Consider the following 24,217-nt stretch of genomic DNA (forward strand, 5'->3'; position numbering starts at 1 on the left):
GCCAATTTCAATTTACCTCAATACCCACGTCGTCCAAACTACCGGGGAAATTCACCCTCAGCGGAGCTCGAGCGGAACGAGCCGTGAGCGTGCTCAAACCGTGCATAACCCGAGCGGATGGTTACCGAGGTCCGTCGGTCCAAATGTACAACTACGGCAGCAACGGCCTTACTAATTCACAATACGCACCATGCTAAACCAATAAAGAAAACACAGGAACTAGCCAAAACATTTAACAGGGGATATATTTACAATGGGGGGGGGGGAGGAACACAAAGAGCAGAGTTAAACCGACTAAGCAATGCAATCATGTACAGCAAAAAGCACTTAACAATTCCTACTTATAGACGGGCCCACACACAGACGCACACCCAAAAGAAACGGACCCCAGTCGTCTTTATTCAAGGTTCCCAGCTCGAGGGAAGATGAGCTGGGAACCAGAGCTATCTCGGACCTTCCCGTCTCGTGCGGTCTTCGATGTCCTGGGTCGGAGGGACTCAAACCCGCAACTCGATGCCGCTGCAAGCACCGGGTAGGGGCAGCGTCGGGCTCCCGCATGCTCCTCCGGCATGCGACGAGACCTTGTCAAGGCGAACAGGCGACGAGACCTTTTCGTTCCAGCCAGAACGCCCTGAACAATTATTCACCGGCCAACGCTCCGGCCACGAGCACACCGTCTCTCTACTCGCTGGTCCAGACCACCACAATTATCCTCAGGCGGGAGGGGCTTCTTTTCTGGCCACTCGCCTCCTCATTGGACGGTTGCGTCGCGCGATTCGCTCGTCGCCCCCGTGATTGGCCGAAAGGGGTGCCACGTCCACTGATTGGACCGGGGGGGGGGGCGTGACGGCCGTCATGGCGGACCGCCCCTCAAAAAGGAGAGCAACATGGTCCTGCGTGGGCTACGCTTATTGGCCGTCTGACGGCAACCTCGCTCGCATCCCCCAGATTGGGCGAGAGAAAAGTCAGGTCCTCGTGAACTCCGCCCACATACGTGCTGACACGCACGCGTGCCATGGTGCCGGTGGAGGATGGTGGAAGGAAGCAAAGGCAGGTGTCATCGTTAGAAAGTTGTTGTTGTAGTTGTAGTAAGTGTAAACATCCTATCAATAAAATAACTTCGCAGCGCATGCACACTTAATTCCTATTAGACAAAGGGGATGGATTCTAACTAGAAACACATACTTATCGAAATAACTAAGCTACGGGGGATGGCTGTCTGTCCATGTGCACAATGCTTCCGAATTCGTAAAAATATTGGGTGCTTTGCCATTGCCTTCTCAGTAATCAAATCAGTTATTTGGTTAGGGTGCCGATGATAACTTGCCTACTCTTCATGAAGTCGACTACCCTCTATTTCATGAAGAGTATGCGAGTTATCATTTCTGTATCTGTGGTGAAGATGTCGAGGTCACGGAGGGATTCACTTACCTTGGCATTGATATTCATGTCTCCTCTGGTTGTGAGCCAGAAGTTAATAGACATCTGGGTCGGGCCTGAGAAGTCATGGATTCACTGGATCATGGGGTGTGGCGCTGTAGGTATCCGAGCAGGGGGACGAAAGTCCGAGTCTTCAGGTCCTTGGTGCTTCCAGTCTTGCTCTATGGATATGAGACTTGGATTCTGGCCAGGGATCTGAGACGGAGACTTAACTCTTTCAGTACCAGGTTTCTTCAGAGAATCCTTGACTATCGCTGGTCGGACTTTGTGTCCAACGAGGAGTTGCTGAATCAGATGAGATTTGTTACCTGTATAGTCCGTGAGTGTCAGCTGCAGCTGGATGGACATGTGGCTCGTTTTCTTGACGCTGATCCTGCTCACCAGATTCTGTCAGCAAAGGAGCGTCGTGAGTGGAGGAGGCCAACAGGATGACCACGTACCTCGTTGTTGCCACAGGTTGATCATCATCTCAAGGAGATGGGGATGGGCCAGGCATCTGCCTGGGGGATGGCCAGACAGAGGCCCCTGGTGGATGCAACGATGCGCTGCTCCGGCACATGCTCCCATTCCTGACCTGACCTCTACATTATCCTTCCAGCACTACGCAGGGCTTGACTTGTGTAATTACCCCATGCACATGAAGCAAAAGTGGAGTTAAACAATTGGTTCACTTTGTCTGTATAGCTGGCTGTCTATACATCAGCTTATAATTGAGGAACAACTTTATTTCAATTGAATATTACATTTTGAATACGAAACAACGGAACATGGATCGGAAAACGAGCCTGCACTGGAACAGTACCTTGGCTCTAAATTCCGTCCCGATTGTGCATGCACAAAGAGGAGTGGATTTTATTTTTTTTTACCCTGTCTGCCTACCTGGTAGTGAAACAAAATTGAAAATCATTCCAAACAGGAAACTTACTGCTTTTAAGAACGTCATAAAGGACACGAACAACAGGCACGAAAAACTAATCTAACATGTTAAATAAGATGGTGTAAAAGACGCTGCATCAATGGAGTTAAACTTGTGGGATTTTTTTTTGTATGACCTTTAAAATATTTATTTATTTAAATTGAATTATCCACTTGAACACTGCAGAACACAAAATGCTTTCTTGACACTTTCAAAACGCTTCCATTTTGCAGTATTTTACATCATCACAACCAATCAAATTTGCCACTCGCAGACCTCACCCATGTCCTTGTTTTTCAAGACTGTGGGGTAAGGTGTTCTTTGAAAATTATTTTTTTTAATACTATAGGGCCACTGAGGTGCATGAAAGAGTAAACTTTTGTCCACAAAGGAGGAGGAGCAGATTGGGACCATACTCTATGCAGAGCATTGGTGCTGCTTAAGCAGTCCTTGGCTATTGGACACAATCCTGGACGGGTCGCCACTCCGACACAGGAAACCAGCATGCTGGCACTCATTTTGCCGACCTCGGAAGGATGACAGGTCGTACCAAAGACAAGAAGGATTAAAGCATCAGGTAAGAGAAGGAATTCCACAATAAAATGAGGTGAAGGATTTTGGTAATATGTGTGAGTGGAGGGAATGTGGGTGACCAGGTAATATCATTGAAAGAGTTAAGTGATGTTAATGAAGTTTGAGCTCAAATGATAAAAAGTTATGCCTGGGATACACACAATTGCAAACCCATGTTTCCCGCTGTGCATGGGAAAAGCTAATTATAAAGAGCCCTTTGGAAAAAGATACAATTCACTTGAAATACTGTATATTATTCACATGTTCTGAAACAGCCAGAGAAACAATAATTTCACATCAATAACATAATTATGCTGTTACCATTTCCGATGCCCATTGGCCGAAAGCCAAATGCAGGAGCAATGGTGTTGGTCTTGTCGATAAAATTGAATGATGCGCAAAGCAACCCTGACATGGCACCGGCCAGTGACTGCCATTTTTCATTTACTCTGCGTGCACACACACACACACACACACACACACACACACACACACACACACACACACACACACACACACACACACACACACACACACACACACACACACACACACACACACACACACACACACACACACACACACACACCAAAAACTTCCATAAGATTGAGCACAGCAATAACGAGAGGGGGAGCACTCTGTAGAGTGAAAAACCTCCGCCGCCAATACTGCTGTCACTTAAGTGAACCTGATATCCTATTCATTGTAGGTCAAAACGGATCAGACTCTACTGAACCACGATTGAATAAACTAAACGAGATCGACGCACATGTAGAAATGGCAAAAAAAATAATCGAAATTTTTTTGAAAAAAAAGTTGCAAATTTTTTTTTTCTCACAAATTTTTTTTGGGGGTTGGAAATCACTTAAAACATGTAGAAATGCTAAAAAAAATCATATATTATTCAAATAAAATCGTAATTTTTTTTAAAAAAAAGTTGCAAAATTTGTGTTTTTTCTCTAACAAATTTTTTTTTGGGGGGGGGGGGTTGGAAATCACTTAAAACATGTAGAAATGCAAAAAAAATTTCAAATTTTTTTCAAATAAAATCGAAATTTTTTGGAAAAAAAGTTGCAAAATTGTTTTTTTTTCTCTAACAAATTTTTTTTTTTTTTAGTTGGAAATCACTTAAAACATGAAGAAATGCTAAAACAAAAATTCAAATATTTTTTCAATTTGGCCGCCATAACGGCCATATTGGACTTGGACCAAGTCCAAAATCTAATGGCATGATCCTTGGACCAGACCTAACCCCCCACCAAGTTTTGTCGAAATCCGTCCAGGAGTTTTTTCCGTAATACTGTTCACAAACAAACAAATAAACAAACAAACAAAGACAGGGGTGAAAACAGTAACCTCCGTCCATCTTCGATGGCGGAGGTTAACTAGAACAGCACTCAGCAGAGTGTATAACTCTGCCAGGCTGAACAGTTCACGTTTTGTATCCCACTGATACGCCGGATCTGCAACCGGACCTCCAAAATCTAATCGGCTTGTTGTCGTCAACTCCCCAACTCAATCACAAAGTTTCGTCTGAATCCGTCCACAACTTTTTGAAATATCATCGTGCTACATTTATATATATAAATATATAACTTCTTCTTCTTCTTTCGGCTTCTCCCGTAAGGGGTCGCCACAGCGGATCATCCGTTATGATCCGCATAATGATAATATATATATATATATATATATATATATATATATATATATATATATATATATATATATATATATATATATATATATATACTACATAAATGGCAGTCCTTCTGTCTGTTTGTCTGTTTGTTTGTTTGTAACAAATAAGCTCCAAGACTAGTGAACCGATCTTGATGAAACTTTACACACATATAGACCTAACATTCAGCTCCAGGATGCGCTAAGTGGCTTTCCATAAAAATTCCTGGAGGGTGGTTTAACGTGATGTTATTTTCGAATAGTGCGCCGGCATATTAATCGTAATAAAAGGCTTCATGGTTAAAAACGCTAGGGTTTTTTGAAATACAACATGTTCGTATTCGTTGACTTTTTAAACAGACACATTCTCCTCCTGTTATAACAGCTTTGAAACCCGAAACATTTTGCCACTCCGAAAGCGAACAAATTTGAATTCTCGAACTGCACGCGCACGGCAACAGTGACAGAGGCGTTCAGAGGTATGCCGTTTCATAATACACGTCTCCCAATTCTTACTTCAAGAACGGTTATAATTTTGACGTAAATTTTGACGTAGTTGTAGCTCACAAGTAAAATCGCAAATCTTTTTGTTCTTCAGGAGACGTCAGCAGAGAGGGGTGTTCAAGGATACATACAACCAAGAGTGAAGTTAGATTTCAAAGTTGGATTTGAAAGTGAACGCAACACGGCCCTCTTTAGGGCCCCACTTCCAATTGTTAACCACTTCTTTTGATGAGTTCTTTTGTGGTATTTTCAGGTGTGTTTGGGATGGTTTCAATGAATTTTTCAGTCAGTGTCTCAGTTTAAAAGGCGGGGAGCTGACGAAGGGAAGTATAGGAAGTGCTCAAGAACAAGATATTTCAACCAAGAAGCACTAAGTGTTTTTCATATTAAACTTTAAAACCTAACCATTCACTGCACCGCTATATTTACCAGTTGTGACGACAATGATTGCTCCCTCGGCGTCACCCCATAAAAGAAGCCTTCCTAATTTTCTCCATACAACTAATGCCTCAGTCTAACTAGTGTGAGGAAAATAGGCACTTAGTCTTACCAGCAAATTTCCCGGGTATTACAGCTAGTATGCATGTATGTATGTATATATATTTTATATATATATATATATATATATATATATATATATATATATATATATATATCGTTTCTGGCCCTATCTCTCAATGGTGACGAATCACTTAAGCCTGGTGTTGGCTTAGTGGTTAGGGTGGCGGCTTGGGATCCTCGGGTCCTGAGTTCAAGCCCCGTTGGGCCGCTGAATTAATACACCAGGAGGTTGACTCAGCCTGTCATCCTTCCGAGGTCGGCAAAATGAGTACCAGTGTACTGGTAAGGGGGACACTGCATCAGCGGCATAGCCGCGTCCCAACCAATGATGCAACCAGCAGCCACAGGCTGCACTCAATAGAGAGAGACGAAACACTTGAAGAGTTTAAAAAAAAAAATTGGATCTGAATTCGGATCTACAAAAAAATCTAATCAATTCATCCTTGTCACACACCCAATGTGTCCACGAAGATTCATCCAAATCAGTCCATAACCTTTTGAGATACCGTGCGATACATCGTTTTTAGTCTCATCACTCAATGGTAAAAAAATCACTTTTTTAAAATTCTAGTAGCCAGATCCGGATCCGGATCCAGATCTTCACCAAAATATAATCAATTCTTCCTTGTCACACGCCCAAACTGTCCACCAAATTTCATCCGAATCCGTCCACAACTTTTTGAGATATCCTCTTCACAGACAGACAGACAAACAGACGTGAAAACACAACCTCCGCCCACCTTCGGTGGCAGAGGTAAAACAGAGTAATTGATTACAGACAGCAACTACAGCTGCCATATTTAACTGAATATTACAGGAATTGTAAAATTTACACAATCAAACGCACAATGAACCCATCTGTAAAACATTATTCCACGTTCCACAATGTACAATACCCAAAGATAATTTTAATAAGGCATACAACTTTTACTATAACAAGTATTACATTAAACATCCGTCTAAACACAATTCTCACTGTAAGCGAAATATTCACAACAATGAATAAATGTCACCAAGTCTTTGAGGCCATAGTTTTGGGGTTTTTTTCAATCATTATTATTATTCCTTTAATTATTTTTATATACATTGTCGAGGCTAATGGAAGAGCTAGCACAGGTACATTGAACGGATTTGGTCGCAACAGGACAAAGGAACAGTAGAGAGAAAGGGGGGAGACACCAACAGCAGAGTTGAAGGCCAAGATAGAGGCAAACTGGGGAAAAATGGGGGGGGGGGGGCAGGAGAGGTGGACAAGATGGATACAGAAAGAAACTCTCAAGAGAAAAAAAAACTGGAAATTTGGAATGAGGAGGAATTGGTGAATTTGTTGAGCAAACCATGACATACAAACTACGATCTCTCTGTTCAACTTGCTCATGGAACATCAATTAGATCTTCCTTCTCACCTCACTTTCCACTTCCCCCCGTTTACCCACACACCCCATACACTCCTGTCCTTCAATTGCCGCTTTTACAGACATGTTGCTAAAAAAATTTTAAAAGTGGAACAAATTTCAGCTTCCAGCATTATTCCTTCCAGTCCATGAATGCACAAACAACACGAAACAACTTTGCTTTATCTCATGCATAAGTGGCCAGATTCATGCCAAGGAGACTTGTAAACTCTGCGAATGGGAGAGTTGGGAGGGATACGCCACATGGTGCCATCATGCCATACCCAACGGTTGCACTCATATTGGTCATTGTCTGCAATGCTGTAGCCCCGTTAACCAGTCAGTACTAAGTACCTTCCGTTATACCTAGTCAACACTACGAGGAGGGGTTTGACTTGACCAAACGCACACATGCACGCACATGCACAAACACTAAACTAAACTTACTGTGATTTGGGCAAGCTAGGATGGAACCAAGCCCAGAGCTGGGCTCCAGGAGGCGCTGGATCAGGATGTTCTCCCCATGCAGGACCACGCCACCACCCCTGTGCCAGTGATATGTGTAACTCACGCACAGCGTGACTCGTTAACGTTCGTGCCAGTGCCTGGGGAAACAGCCTCAAATGTGCAGCTTGGGGCCATAGTGAGAGTGAAAAAAAGAAAAAAAAATGTGACAAGTTAGTGACAAAGACAGAAAAAGACATCCCCATTAGACATGGGGAGGGGGCTAATCTGAACATGCATTTAAGGAAATAACTGTCTGAGGACCTGGATGTGTGGATGCATTCATCAGACCGGATTATAAAATCCGTAACAATATATATATATATATATATATATATATATATATATATATATATATATATATATATATATATATACATACATAAACATACATATTGCAGGGTGTGCTTACACAGTGTAAGTATACAAACTCTGCTTCACCGTTTTCTCGGGTCCCTCACCTGCATTGGATTTTATCATTTATTTGTTTTCATTTATTGTTGAACCATTGAGAGACAGGGCCAAAAAACGATATAGTACTGTATATTTTAGGTTGTATTGTATTATTTTACAATGTATTGTAAAATATTAGATATTTTACAATGTATTGGGCCCGATATGTTCTCGTGGATCAGGCATTACGTGGCAAAGGGATGCACTTTACTGAGCGCCCTTCCTGTTCCTGGTGTACCAGCTTTGATGTCCATCGGCATGCAAAATTTCAGCTTTCTACGTCACCAGGAAAGTACCGATCTTTAATATGAATCAGTGAAACGGTGAGTGAGTCATTCAGTGGTTAGAAAGAGCGATATATATATATATATATATATATATATATATATATATATATATATATATATATATATATATATATATATATATATATATATATATATATATATATATATATATATATATATAAAAACATTACACGGCCAAAAGTATGTGGACACCCCTTCTAATTAGTAGATTTGGCTCTCTCATTCACACTCATTGCTGACAGGTGTATAAAATCAAGCACACAGCCATGCAATCTCCATAGACAAACACTGGGAGTAGAATGTGCCATACTGAAGAGCTCAGTGACTTTCATCGTGGCACTGTCATAAGATGCCTCCTTTCCAACAAGTCAGTTCATCAAATTTCTGCCCAGCTGGAGCTGCCCCGGTCAACTGTAAATGCTGTTATTGTGAAGTGGAAACGTCTAGTCACAACAACAGCTCAGCCGTGAAGTGGTCAGCCACACAAGCTCACAGAATGGGGCCGCTGAGTGCTGAAGCACGTAGCATGAAAAAGTCTGTCGTCAGTTGCAACACTCAATACCGAGTTCCAAACTGCCCCTGGAAGCAACGTCAGCACAAATACTGTTTGTCGAGTGCTTCATGAAATAGGTTTCCATGGCCGAGCAGCCGCACACAAGCTCATCACCATGCGCAATGCAAAGCGTCGGCTGGAGTGGTGTAAAGCTCACCGCCATTGCACTCTGGAGCAGTGGAAACGCGTTCTCTGGAGTGATGAATCACGCTTCACCATCTAGCAGTCCAACGGATGAATATGGGTTTGGCAGATGCCAAGAGAATGCTCCCTGCCCAAATGCATAGTGCCAACTGTAAAGTTTGGTGGAGGAGGAATAATGGTCTGGGGCTGTTTTTCATAGTTTGGGCAAGGCCCCTTAGTTCCAGTGAAGGGAAATCTTAACGCTAGAAATGGTTTGTCAAGATCTGTGTGGAAGAACTTGACTGGCCTACACAGCGCTCTGACCTCAACCCCATTGAACACCTTTGGGATGAATTGGAATGTCGACTGCGAGCCAGACCGAATCGCCCAACCTCACCAATGCTCTTGTGGCTGAATGGAAGCAAATCCCCACAGCAATGGTCCAACATCTCATGGAAAGCCTTCCCAGAAGAGTGGAGGCTGTTATAGCAGCAAAGTGGGGACCAACTCCATATTGATGCCCACAATTTTGGAATGAGATGTTGGACGAGCAGGTGTCTACATACTTTTGGCCATCTCATATATATATATATATATATATATATATATATATATATATATATATATATATATATATATATATATATATATATATATATATATATATATACACACACACACCCTATTTCCTTTATTCTTTCAACCCCCTCTAAGGGAGGGGAGGGGGAGATCTTATTGGAGAGAACATCCTGTATGTGTGGTGGTTTATAATTTTTACATGTTTAGTGAACTTTCATTTTTCTTCACACTATTGTCATTTTTCACATTTGCATACTTGTGCAAACCACGTCACAAAAACTGAATGGGGTCTTCACTATCACACATTCGCTCATCAGTCACAGCACTTTCAATGACTTTTCCCTTCATTAAAAAGATACCCAAGGAACTTTCAACAGACAGAGAACACAACACCACTCAGCGAGCAGAGAGCATCTCATGAATTACTGCCTTGCTTAATTATATGTATGACTAGGCTTGCTTCCCATCACTTCGCTGACAGGTTTAATCAAAAAGAAAACATGTTGGACTTCACAAACATTTTGCATGTCTATCTGTGAGTGTCAATGAGAATGTAAAATTAAATGAAAAGTTTATAACATGTTGTTGTTGTTGTCATTGCTTTTTTGTATGGTCCCTCCGTGCCCATCACACTATATTCTAAATGGTTCCTGTTGTCAAAGGATAATAAAAATTATCCTTCGACAACAGGAACCCTTTAGAATGGACACAGAAGATAACTAGAGGGGGAGCATTCGGTGGAGTGCAAAACCTCCGCCGCCAATACTGCGAGGTCACTCAAGTGAACCTGATATCCTATTCATTAAATATGACGTCAACAGTGCTCACAGAATTATAGTTTGCAACTTTCAATTTTGCTTTGAACTTTTACAGACTCAATTCATTCGTACTCACTACTCAATTCGTACTCCACATACTCAATTCATTCTCTAAAAAAAAAAAATTGTTAGAGAAAAAAAAAAACAGACAAAATTTTCTTTTATTTTTCTCTAACAATTTTTTTTTTTTGGGGGGGGGGGGAAATCACTTAAAACATGTAGAAATGCAAAAACAAAAATTCAAATATTTTTTCAAAATGGCCGCCATAGCGGCCATATTGGACTTTGGACCAAGTCCGAAATCTAATGGCATGATCCTTGGACCATACCTAATCCCCCCACCAAGTTTCATCAAAATCCGTCGAGGAGTTTTTCCGTAATACTGTTCACAAACAAACAAACAGACAGACAGGGGTGAAAACAGTAACCTCCGTCCATCATCGATGGCGGAGGTTAACTGGAGGGGGAGCATTCGGGAGAGTGCAAAACCTCTGCCGCCAATACTGCTGGGTCACTCAAGTGGACCTTATATCTTATTCATTAAATATGTCAACAGTGCTGACAGTTATAGTTCTTTTCTCCAACATTTTTTGTGGGGGGGGGGGGGGGTTGGAAATCACTTAAAACATGTAAAAATGCAAAAAAAAAAAATCGAAATTTTGTTGAAAAAAGTTGCAAAAAATTTTTTTTCTCTAACAATTTTTTTTGGGGGGGATTAGAAATCACTTAAAACATGTAGAAATGAAAAAAATGGGGGGTAACAATTTTTTTGGGGGGTGGAAATCACTTAAAACATGTAAAAATGCAAAAAAAAAATTCTCAAACATTTTTTTTTGGGGGGGTTGGAAATCACTTAAAATATGTAGAAATGCAAAAAAAAAAATTTCTCTAAATTTTTTTGGGGGGGGGTAAAAAAAAAATTTGGGGGGGTTGGAAATCACTTAAAACGTAGAAATGAAAAAAAAAAATTTGGGGGGTAACAATTTTTGGGGGGTGGAAATCACTTAAAACATGTAAAAATGCAAAAACATTTTTTTTGGGGGGGGGGTTGGAAATCACTTAAAATATGTAGAAATGCAAAAAAAAAATTTCTCTAACAATTTTTTTTGGGGGGGTAACAATTTTTTCGGGGGGGGGTTGGAAATCACTTAAAACATGAAGAAATGCAAAAAAATATTTTTTTTTCTCTAACAATTTTTTTTGGGGGGGGGACCAAGTCCAAAATTTAATGGCATGATCCTTGGACCATACCTAACCCCCCCCTCCACCCCCCACCAAGTTTCGTCGAAATCCGTCGAGGAGTTTTTCCGTAATACTGTTCACAAACAAACAAACAAACAAACAGAAAGGAGTGAAAACAGTAACCTCCATCCATCTTCGAAGATGGCGGAGGTTAATAAACATTTCCTAGCTGGCCTCCAAAGCCAGTTGCCAACTGGGCATCCTCCGCCGTGCAAAGTCCTTCCTTGGCACACCTGAGTTCCTGACCACATGCAAAGCTTTCGTCTGCAGCCTGATGGAGTACTGACTGCTCTCCCCTTTGGGCTGGTGCTCCTGCGTCTCACCTTTCTCAGCTTCTCGCTGTGGTAACCAAGGCATTTAGGATCATTGGTATCTCCCACAATGACGCTGAGTCGTGGGGTCTCTCACTCTCTCACCGCAGGGAGGTTGGTGGTCTTTCTGTCTTCTACAGTCTTCTCTCCAGTCCCCTCCCCCCCCCCTCCCTGCTCTGTCTGAGATATGCCCACCCTCATATTCCCTCAGGGTGCTCAAGGTCCACCAACAACCCCCTTCTGGTTCATCTACCAAAATCAAGAATCACTGCTCACCTTCACTCTTTCATTCCTCTTTTTCCCACCTTTGGAACAAACTCCCACATTCTCTTCAATCCCACTCTTCCCTCCAGGTCTTTAAAACAGCTGTTCACCACCACGTCTTATCTTACCCCATCCAAAACCACGATCTTTTCTACCCCCACAAATCCACCCAAACCCACCTCCTTCAAATTCCCCGCTTTCCTTCCTGAAAGTCCTTGTAGTGTCCATCTTGTATACCCCGTGTTCCCCGCCCTGTCCCTCTCCCTTCCACAGATCTCCTCATGTCTCTGTTCCCCACTGTTTTTTTCCTTCCCTCTCCCGCCCCTCTTGTCTCCTGCTCCCCTTTTTGTGTGTTGGCTCTCATACGAGCCTCGACAGTGTATACAATTTTTTTTTCTAAAGCTACTACTGGAACCGCAACGTTAATCTACAGATCAGGTTGTCAGGATGGTTTAGAGGTAAAGAGCCTCAGTTTGGATCCTGACCCAGCTGCAAACTGTCATCCTGGTGTTTCACAGGCAGGGCGATTCATAAATATATGTGTGCCGTCACTAGGATGGACCTGAAATTGGGTGTCCCTTCTCCCAGCATTAGTTGGAGGATGTTAAAGATCCCATGGTGTCCTTTGCAAAGAGTCGGTGAGCTTTCACTTGTACCATGAACAGATTATAAATTCCTGCCCTAACCCAGATGGTGTTACATCAGCAACAAGAGGTCATTTACCAACAGGATGGAGCTCCCTGACACTGGAGTCTGATAGTACGTGATTTCCTCAATGCTTGATGGATTGAGCATGATGGTCTAATACTGAGGCCACCATGTTCGCGAGACATAAACCTCTGGAATTTTTTTTTAATTGGGTTATGTGAAAGACATGGTGTACTGAATGAAGGTCATGGGTATCGCGGATCTGAAGAAGAGGTTTAGGACTGCCAAATTAGAGACTGTAATTCCAAGAATGCTGAACCGAACCTGGAAAAAGATTGATTATCGCCTCGACGTGTCACATGTGACAAGGGGTGCTCAGAAAGAAGTGTACCAATTATGATAAACTAGTACGTGCCCGTATGTGCAAAATAAAAAATATATATACCATCAGAGATGGGGAATCCCCCTCCATTGAATGAAAAAGGTCATAAATATTCCAGATAATGAGGGAGGTGAATTGGAAACAAGACACCATTTGGTCATCATCTCGAAAAAGTTCCCCAGGGGCGAGGAACGTAGTAACCAAAAATAATTGAAATCAGATAAGCGGTTTTCCATTTATTACAAAAAACATTTTTTTTCAAGATGGCCGCCCCAGTCAGCCATCTTGGATCTGGCCATGCCCAAAATCAATAGGGTTCTTCCTTTTCAGGTGGTACATGTGTGACTCAAATTTCAAATCGATACGGCGAACAGTTTATGAGTTATCGCACTCACAGCGATAAATGTTGATGCCCAGCCAGCCGGACGGACGACCCGGGTGACAACAATATCCCCCTTCTGCCACGCGGCGGGGGATAATAAAAAAAACTTTCAAACCGCGTACCAGAAATAACAACCACACAGGCCGTTCTTTCGCTCTCATAAATGACGACTGGATTGGGGCATTGTTTATCTATAAATGCGCATAAGAAAGAGAAATTATTAGAATACAGTATCATCACTATCCGGAAGTAGTGCGTGCCCGTACAGAATGTTCACATCCATTCCACGAATTATCACTTGCATTGAAGTAACAACTGCTGTGATACTTACACACACAGAGTTAATTAAAATCCAAATTAAAATCAAGTTTACCTCCCTGTCTTTGCTAGCCATGACATTCGCTGCCATTGACCATTGGCACTCCTACGCCACGGTAACTAAGGCCCCCTTTCCCCATCGGCCACGCCTACGCAGCAACGTGTCCTGTCATTGGTTTGGTAAATAAATGGCCATAACTTGGGAAGCACTTGTGCGATTTATATCAAACCTTCAAAAGGCACATACTCAGGTCCCCAGCAATATAGCTGGCAAGTTTCAATTAGATCAGACCAGTGGTTGTCAAGAAACAGCAGACACACACACACACACACACACACACACACACACACACACACACACACACACACACACACAGCTGGAATTATAGATAGATGATGATCTTGACAATAAAACTTTGAGAAATGTCCTTTCACCTGCTGACAAACTTCATTGTGCTTTGCCATTTCGTTACCGATACTATAAAAGAGCCGTTTGTCTGAACGGACCTTCGTCAAACTTTCAGAGGGTCATCAGTGAGTGGTGGGGATATTGGGAAAAAAAATTCAAAAAACTTTTAAAGAAAATTACCCCCGTGTGGGGGTGACGGTCATCTCTATAATACCACAAGTTCTCAATGTTCAGTTATGACCGAAGTCCACTGCGCAGCTCGAACTGCGCACGAGCACGAAATTATATTTTGAAAATAAATGCCAACGTTTACATTTCGGGTTTTGAAACTTTTGCACCTTCAGCGGAAAATGTATAAATATACAAGGTCAGCTGCTCTGCAATGACACCATTCACCAACTTTTACCATGCCCAGTAGAGAATATATAGCCTCCTGAAGGTAGGGCAGTTTTTGCAAACTTTGAAGTCACGTGACGCGAAAACGAAAGTGAAATTCGAAAATCCGTCCCGACCAAATTTAGATATTGTCCCATAGATTCATATGCCACAATCAAATTCAAGATTGCTCGAGAAATGTAGGAGGAGATAGATTTTGAAAATCGTCATTTTCGCAACTTCAAATGTCTCGTGACCTTGACCTTCGGTGACCTTGAAAGTCATACCATCGTGTACGTCTCATCGACCTCTATCAGGATCACTAATGACCAGATCTCCTGCTTCAACTTCATTGTGAACGGACGGAGGGACGGACGGACGGATCGAAGGACATCGACACCCATATTATTAGGTCATGCTCGAAGAGATGACCTAAAAAGAAAGTTCGATTTTTTTTTTTCTTTTTAAATCACTCGATAAACCCAAGGTTTTGTCGCCACGTGAAAGGTAATATTAAATGATGCCTGACCCTATTCCTTATAGTACTGCAGCAGAGCAAACCAATTGTTCAAATTTGCATAAAAGCACCAAAATTGGTACACATGTAGAATAATGTATTCCGAACAATTCGAGATATGGAGCCACCCGAGATTTTGCCTTGGTCAGCTTTGGCTGACACCAAGCACATCAAGAAAGGAAACAGCACGCCAAGCAAGGAAGCAGCACGCCAGGAAAGGAAGCAGCAGGCCAAGCAAGGAAGCAGCAGGCCAAGCAAGGAAGCAGCACGCCAAGCAAGGAAGCAGCACGCCAAGCAAGGAAGCAGCACGCCAAGCAAGGAAGCAGCACGCCAAGCAAGGAAGCAGCACGCCAAGCAAGGAAGCAGCACGCCAAGCAAACCAAGGAAGGAAGCAGCACGCCAAGCAAGGAAGCAGCACGCCAGGAAAGGAAGCAGCAGGCCAAGCAAGGAAGCAGCACGCCAAGCAAGGAAGCAGCACGCCAAGCAAGGAAGCAGCACGCCAAGCAAGGAAGCAGCACGCCAAGCAAACCAAGCAAGGAAGCAGCACGCCAAGCAAGGAAGCAGCACGCCAAGCAAGGAAGCAGCACGCCAAGCAAGGAAGCAGCACGCCAAGCAAGGAAGCAGCACGCCAAGCACGTTTTTAAATCTTTGTTATAACTCGGCCCGAACTTGAACCACCGACCTCCCCGACTCACAGCGGAGACTCCAACGATTATCTTGCCGGGTGGGGGGGTGTGGTGTGCGGTGTGGAGTGTGGAGAGTTGGGTGTAGAGTGTGGGGTGTGGAGTGTACGGTGTGGAGTGTGGGGAGTTGGGTGTGGAGTGTAGAGTGTGGGGTGTGGAGTGTACGGTGTGGAGTGTACGGTGTGGAGTGTGGAGAGTTGGGTGTGGAGTGTAGAGTGTGGGGTGTGGCGTGTACGGTGTGGAGTGTGGAGAGTTGGGTCGGGAGCGTAGAGTGTGGAGTGTGGAGAGTTGGGTGTGGAGTGTAGAGTGTGGGGTGTGGAGTGTACGGTGTGGAGTGTGGAGAGTTGGGTGTAGAGTGTGGGGTGTGGAGTGTACGGTGTGGAGTGTGGGGTGTGGAGAGTTGGGTGTGGAGTGTGGAGTGTGGAGTGTGGAGTGTGGAGTGTACGGTGTGGAGTGTACGGTGTGGAGTGTGGAGAGTTGGGTGTGGAGTGTACGGTGTGGAGTGTGGAGTGTGGAGTGTGGAGTGTGGGTGTGGGTGTGGAGGTGGAGTGTGGAGTGTACGGTGTGGAGTGTACGGTGTGGAGTGTACGGTGTGGAGTGTACGGTGTGGAGTGTACGGTGTGGAGTGTACGGTGTGGAGTGTACGGTGTGGAGTGTACGGTGTGGAGTGTACGGTGTGGAGTGTACGGTGTGGAGTGTACGGTGTGGAGTGTACGGTGTGGAGGTACGGTGTGGAGTGTACGGTGTGGAGTGTACGGTGTGGAGGCACGGTGTGGAGGCACGGTGTGGAGGCACGGTGTGGAGTGTACGGTGTGGAGGCACGGTGTGGAGTGTACGGTGTGGAGTGTACGGTGTGGAGTGTACGGTGTGGGGTGTGGAGTGTGGGGTGTACGGTGTGGGGTGTACGGTGTGGGGTGTGGAGTGTGGAGTGTACGGTGTGGAGTGTACGGTGTGGAGTGTGGGGTGTACGGTGTGGGGTGTACGGTGTACAGTGTGGAGTGTACGGTGTGGGGTGTACGGTGTGGGGTGTGGAGTGTGGGGTGTACGGTGTGGGGTGTGGAGTGTGGGGTGGAGTGTGGGGTGTGGAGTGTGGGGTGTACGGTGTGGGGTGTACGGTGTGGGGTGTACGGTGTGGGGTGTACGGTGTGGGGTGTACGGTGTGGGGTGTACGGTGTGGGGTGTACGGTGTGGGGTGTACGGTGTGGGGTGTACGGTGTGGGGTGTACGGTGTGGGGTGTACGGTGTGGGGTGTACGGTGTGGGGTGGGGAGTGGGGTGTGCCGTGTGTATTATACCAACACATGTTGTTTTTATAATGTAAATCATTCTACCTTCAGCCCACTCAATGAGAGAGAAGCTGAGTTTAAAGTTTAAACTCAGACATCGTCCAACTCCGGTAATTCCTTGCGAAATCCAATCACCTGTTCTCTGCTCGAATGTTTGACCGTGCCACTCGATATCAAAACGGAAAGAGGCGACGAGGTCTCCGGAGGGCAGAGGTTTCAGCAACAACTGCTCTTGAAACACTTCATCGGTGTTTCGACACGTCACGTCAGGGAACGGAGTGAGGAGCAGTGAGAGAACCAGGACGAGCGAGGATTTCACCATTTTACCGATCTCATCCCTCAGGGAACGGCAGAGCAGCCATTCACTCGCACAATGGACACGAGCACTTCCGCAATCGTTAAAACACCAAACAATTTTCACGGGACATCAGTTAACTATTATGTATTTAAATAATAAATTACAACATAAACTTGGTGAGGCTTCACAAATTCATTTTTGCAATCACAACGTAATTAACCCGTTGAAGTGCATTTGTGACTGGAATGATGATGAGCGCTGTGAATTTGTCGCCACCAGGCGCCATCTTGGTAGGCCCACTCGAAGCGCCATCTTGGTATGCGCACTCGGAGCAGATATATTTCGACTCGCGTGATAAATTCTCGGGAGAGCTTGAATATTGAATGTTAATTTTGAGTTGAAAATCAAAGTCGTTGTGAATACTTTCTTACATAAACATAACGCAACGCGGGCTGCCGTGAAGGGGTGAATCAGTCACTGGACTAGCAACATGGCGGCGTGAAGGGGTGAATCAGTCACTGGACTAGCAACATGGCGGCGTGAAGGGGTGAATCAGTCACTGGACTAGCAACATGGCGGCGTGAAGGGGTGAATCAGTCACTGGACTAGCAACATGGCGGCGTGAAGGGGTGAATCAGTCACTGGACTAGCAACATGGCGGCGTGAAGGGGTGAATCAGTCGCTGGACAAGCAACATGGCGGCGTGAAGTGGTGAATCAGTCACGGGACTAGCAACATGGCGGCGTGAAGTGCTGAATCAGTCACTGGACTAGCAACATGGCGGCGTGAAGGGGTGAATCAGTCACGGGACTTGCAACATGGCGGCGTGAAGTGCTGAATCAGTCACTGGACTAGCAACATGGCAGCGTGAAGTGCTGAATCAGTCACTGGACTAGCAACATGGCGGCGTGAAGGGGTGAATCAGTCACTGGACTAGCAACATGGCGGCGTGAAGTGCTGAATCAGTCACTGGACTAGCAACATGGCGGCATGAAGGGGTGAATCAGTCACTGGACTAGCAACATGGCGGCGTGAAGTGGTGAATCAGTCACTGGATTCGCAACATGGCGGCGTGAAGGGGTGAATCAGTCACTGGACTAGCAACATGGCGGCATGAAGGGGTGAATCAGTCACTGGACTAGCAACATGGCGGCGTGGAGAAGGGGCTGTGTGGACGGTGACACAATGGTGCACGCAACGTGAATTCGCCACAATTCTTCCAATCTCACAAACACTTCAATGAATTTGACAACTTGGCTTTAATTAACAGAGTCCAGGGAAACGTGAGAAAACCAATAAGCGCGGGATCTGAGTCTTCTGACGTTATTCTGAGTCTCACCAAAGACGTTAAATGTCCGTAGTCCACGCATCCAAGCTGTTAGATTCCTGTTAGATTAGATGTTTAGATGCTGTTAGATTAGATGTTAGGCGATTCCATTAGCGGAGATATTTTGACGTCATAACTTTTTTTCTCAGAGGAATTTTCAAAATCGGAGATGGTTACTGTCTGCACAGGGTATTTTTACATATGTACTCCAAGTTTCAGGAAGTTTCGATGAAAACTGGAGGCTGTGAAACAAAAAAGTCCACAAGAACAACAACGTGAGTAAGTTATAGAGATCCTCCATGAGGATCTAAAAACTCGACGTGAATGGCATTGAAAGAGCGAAAAAAATTGTTTTCGTTGAGTTCCATGGTTTTCCATAATATTTGAAAAATCGTGGACATTCCTTCAAAAAATCATCCTCACCAGACTCACCAGTCAGAATTCTACCAAATTTGGGTTTCACCATTAGGCCAGGGCTCGGATAACCTTCAGGTCCAGTGATCCTATTTTTGATCGCTTCATTGATTTTGCTTATCTAAAGTAAGTACAACCTACCTATTGAACGACAATTCCATTCACGTTGATGTGGCGCATGCCTTCAGGAAAGGTGGATAGCAGAGGTGGTGGTGATCAGATTCAGGAAATTATTGATGCTTGTATAGATTGGGCAAAAGATTGACAGATGGAGTTTAACCTGAGCAAGTGTAAGGTGTTGGGGATGGGGATGAACAATGAAAATAGAGATTACAGGATGCAAGGAGTAATTTTGGAGTGTGTCACACAGGAGAAGGATCTGGGGGTGGTAATAAATATGGGAGGTAAGCAAGCAGCACAATGCCAGGCAGCTCCAGGTAAAGCAAATAGAGTTTTAGGTTGTATTCGGAAGGGGATCAATTATAAATCAGAAGAGGTGGTGTTAACATTGTACAGGAATTTAGTGAGGGCCACATCTTGAATATCGTGTGCAGTTTTGTTCACCACAGTTCCGGAAGGACATCGATGCCATGGAGAGGGTTCAACGCAGGGCTACTAGATTGATTCTGGGCCTGGCTATACTTAGCTATGAGGAGCGGCTGAAGGAGACAGGGCTTTATACACAAGAAAGGAGGTGGTTACGAGGAGATATGATGGAGATGTTTAAGATAATGAAGGGTATAGACATAATAAGTGCAGAACAATTATTCAGCAGCGTCGACAGTGATAGGACCAGGGGTCATAGCCTGAGAGTAAAGAAGAGGAGAGTTAAGACGGTAAGTAAGACAGGGAACTTTCACTCAGAGAGTAGTTAAAGCATGGATTGTCTCCCTGGAAAGGTAGTGCCAGCAGAAACAGTAGATACATTTAAATTGGAATTAGATAGGTACCTGGAAGTATTGGAGATGGAGGGGTATAGGGATGTTGGCAGGACTTTCAGGTTACTTGAACATTGATGGGTGATTGCGTGCATGTGTACAGAGTGTTGTTGGTAGGGGTCTCATCAAGGGGTGTTGTGTGGTAGATGTTGTGTTTTTTTACCCAAGCCCATGCCCCCTTCCCTGGAAGAAAAACAAACAAATTGGAAGGGCACTCGGTAGAGCGCATACCTCCACCCCGTCATGCCTGATCCATGAGAATATATCGGGCTCAATACATTTTTTTTTTAATATCATGCCACAGTCGTGGCTAAAAATATTGGCACCCTTGCACTTTTTTCAAATAACTCACGTCTTTTTTTCAAAAATAAGTTGAAATTGACAAAAGTATTTGGTCTCCACAATTCTTTATTTCACTGTTAATATTACAGAACCTTTGGTTTTGATTCAGAACTTAATATATCCTTTGAAATCAGAAAATAAAAAGAAATGGCACTGACAAAATTATTGACACCCTCGACTTAATATTTGGTAACACGGACTTTGGACAAAATAACTGCAGTGAAGCGCTTCCTATAGCCATGAATGAGCTTCCTACACCTCTCTACTGGCAGTTTGGCCCACTCTTCTTGTGCAAACTGCTCCAGTTCTCCCAGTTTTGAAGGGTGCCTTCTCCCAAAGGCTGTTTTCAGATGTCTCCACAGGTGTTCAATGGGATTTACATCTGGACTCATTGCTGCCCACTTCAGAACAGACCAGCATTTTGTCTTGAACCATTCCTGGGTGCTTTTTGAAGTGCGTTTGGGGTCATTGTCCTGCTGCAAGACCCATGACCTTCAACAGAGACCCAGCTTTCTGACACTGGGTTGAACATTGTGCTCCAAAATGCTTTGGTAATCTCCTGATTTAATGATGCCATGCACACATTCAAGGCATCACAGCAACAACAAAACATCACTGAATCTCCTCCATGTTTGATTGTAGAGAAGGTGTTCTTTTCTTTGAAGGCTTCATTTTGTTTTGTATAAACATTTAGATGATGTGCTTCACCAAAAAGCTCTAATTTGGTCTCATCTGTCCACAGTGCATTCTCCCAGAAGGATTTTGGCTCGTTTAGGTGTGTTTTGGCAAACTCCAGTTGGGCTTTCTATGGTCTCTCTCAGCAGTGGGGTCCTCCTGGGTCTCCTACCATAGAACCCCCTTCAGTGAGTTGTCAATGGATGGTGCAAGTTGAAACTGTCGTACAGTGTGTCTGAAGGTCAGCTTGAATCAGTTTGGCAGTTGATTGAGGTGCTTCCTTCACCATTCGAACAATCCTTCGCTGCAATCTTCGATCAAGTTTTCTCTTGCGGCCACGTCCAGAAAGGTTGACGACAGTGCCATGGGCCTTAAACTTCCTGAAAACATTGTGTACGGTGGACACAGGAACATCAAGGTCTCTGGAGATGGACTTGTAGCTTTGAGATTGTCCATGCTTGGTTACAATCTTGTGTCTGACCTACTCAGACAATTCTCTGGTTTTCTTTCTTTTCTCCATGCTTATTACGCTACACACAATGACACAAAACAGCAGAATGACTCCTTTTCTCTCTTCAAACTGGTTGAAGGGGTGATTTATACATTGCAGGTACCGACAACTCACCACAGGTGAGTTCATTTCCAAAGTAAAGGAGAATCACCTGCTTGAAATCTAATTATTTCTAACAACTTCTAAAAGGTACCAATGATATTGTTGCGGTATTCGCGCCCGCCGGCGTGCTGACGGCCACGTAACTCGAATCACGGCACGTCGCCCACCGGACGGACAATCCAGTCGTGACCCTCTCGGACTAACGCCGGGAACCAGTCACGGGTGGACCTTTCGGTCTCACCGCGATCGAGCCAATCAGCCCCCGCGTGGGATAGGGTTGCTCGCCGAATTCGACCTACCTAAGTACCCACGCGGAGGGTAGACCGGGCGATCGCACCTCGCCGCAGGTCGACTTCGGACACGGGCCACTTAAGCGACCCATTCCGTACTATCAGAATAACCGAGCGGTGTTATCGTCGACCTCGACGGTTCGATTAATTATCGGGCGTATTCAGCCCACTACCAACCCTTTACGTGAAGCAAGATGAGGGTTCAATGGGGGAAAAGACGAAGCGAAGCGGGAGAATAGTTCAACAATAAAGCACATTTATTCGCGGCACACGGGAAGCACACAAATACAATTCCACCAAATGCACACAAAAAAAGAAAACACAATTCCATTTACACAAAAAGCAAATATAAAAGTGAAAACACAGTGCAGAGCTAATACCGACTACCGAGCACACGGCAACACTTATACAATTCTACTTCACAGACGGCGCCGACAACACATACCCAAAACCAAGGAAAAGAAATACCCTCAAGAATGAGGCGGGCCTGAGGCTGAGACCGGGTCGCGCCTACCCGTCTGGTGATGAGATGCGGAGCGGCGATGGCGCCTCACTCCGCGGGCCTCGCGGACAGTGCCTGGCAGGGGGTGGGAAAGGGGCCCCCTTGGTCGCACTATCTCAGCGCGGGGGGAAACAGGAGGGGGTTGCTGATGCTCGGGGTATAGAGGATCTTTATTATCCCTGGTGTGCGTCTCCACCTCGGCCAGGTCGCGCTGCCGGCCTTCCTCGGGCGTGCAGCTCCCGGCACCGTCGCGAGCACCCCCTCGTCTGCCTTCGCCGCTGCCGCCTCTCCGCCTCTGGACTCTCCACCCTGGACTCTTCTTTGGGCTCTCCTCGTTCGACTCTCTTCAGCTTCTCCAGCTACTGCAGGCTTCGGGCTCCAGACTTCCACACTGCTCTGACTGACGAACACGGTCCTTTTATCCCCCCGTAGCTTCGCCTTTGACCCCCTCCCTTTGACCTTTCACCTCGCTCCCCATTGGCCCGAGAAAAAGTGGGCGTGAAGGCTTTTTGATCCACAAATTTGCATATACCGATCGTCCTGGAGGCGGGGCCAAATCGCCCCTCGCTCACCGATTGGACGGCAAAAAGTGGGCGTGTGTCGTTTTTGATCCGTTTTTGAAGCACAAAATCCGTGATTTTGTACACGTTGTTCAACGTGCGCCCTGCACGAGTCCAACACCGGTACCCACAGCGGGGCAAGAACGGTGGCGATGCTACGGTTGCGAGGTGTGACGTGAAGGTCGTGGCGGTTGTGGTGAAGCGGTGTTGTGGTTGGTGGTTGATGTTGTGGTTGTGGTGGTAATCATGGCGGTTGGTCCAAAATAAAGATAGTTAAAGAAAAACGGCTATCCTGAAGAGTCGCAGCTCGCATAAATGACATGTATTCCCACTAGACAACGGGTTCGGGCCTAACTACACATGTACTTACCGAGATACCTCACCTAAGGGACCTGAATGGTGGTTTGCGAATCTGGTAACCACAACAATATTGTCTGGGACATTTTAGGATTTCTGTGTGGAATAGGCGAAGATTTAATAATTTTTTTTTAGCTTATTTTGTCTTGTTCCACTGCAAACCAAATAAATACACATGTGGATACCAAAATATTTTTTAATTTCAACAATTTTCTGTAATAAATGGTGCATTACTTGAAAAAAAGTGCAAGAGTGCCAATACTTTTGGCCACAACTGCAGCTATCGTTTTTGAGCCCAGTCTCTCAATGGTGAAGAATCACTTTTTAAAATATCAGATTCAGATCTTCACCAAAATTAAATCAATTCTTCCTTGTCATACACCCAACAAGTCCACCAAGTTTCGTCCGAATCTATCCACAACTTATTTAGATATCCTGCGCACAAACAAACAAATAGACGACCCAACAAACAGACAGAAAGGGGGTGAAAACATAACTTCCTTCTCCACCGGTGGCGGAAGGAACAATAAAAAATACAAAAACTTCATAAAAAAAACATTTTGCATTTTCTTATTAACCTCTGCCATCGAAGATGGACGGAGATTACTGTTTTCACCCCTGTCTGTTTGTTACTTACGAAATCTAAAGATTTCGTAAGTATGTTGATGACTTCCGTTTCTGT

General features: G+C 44.7%; 1 protein-coding gene across 3 annotated transcripts in view; it reads right to left on the reverse strand.

Annotated features, from left to right (window-relative positions):
• The window catches only part of PIGT (phosphatidylinositol glycan anchor biosynthesis class T), an 84,015-nt gene extending 66,391 nt beyond the window's left edge, over window positions 1-17,624 (reverse strand). For all 3 annotated transcript variants that reach the window (XM_085895403.1, XM_085895401.1, XM_085895400.1), the window contains exons 1-3: window positions 17,355-17,624; window positions 7,513-7,696; window positions 3,251-3,378 (exon numbers count right to left, since the gene is read on the reverse strand). In XM_085895403.1, the coding sequence (XP_085751529.1) occupies window positions 3,251-3,378; window positions 7,513-7,696; window positions 17,355-17,541 (499 nt within the window). In that variant the 5' untranslated portion in view covers window positions 17,542-17,624. The remainder of the gene's footprint in view (window positions 1-3,250; window positions 3,379-7,512; window positions 7,697-17,354) is intronic.
• Between the last annotated feature and the right edge of the window lie 6,593 nt (window positions 17,625-24,217).

This window comes from Eptatretus burgeri, chromosome 9 (genome assembly GCF_056783735.1).
Source record: "Eptatretus burgeri isolate ZD-2024b chromosome 9, Ebu_testis_v1, whole genome shotgun sequence".
NCBI classification, from domain to species: domain Eukaryota; kingdom Metazoa; phylum Chordata; class Myxini; order Myxiniformes; family Myxinidae; genus Eptatretus; species Eptatretus burgeri.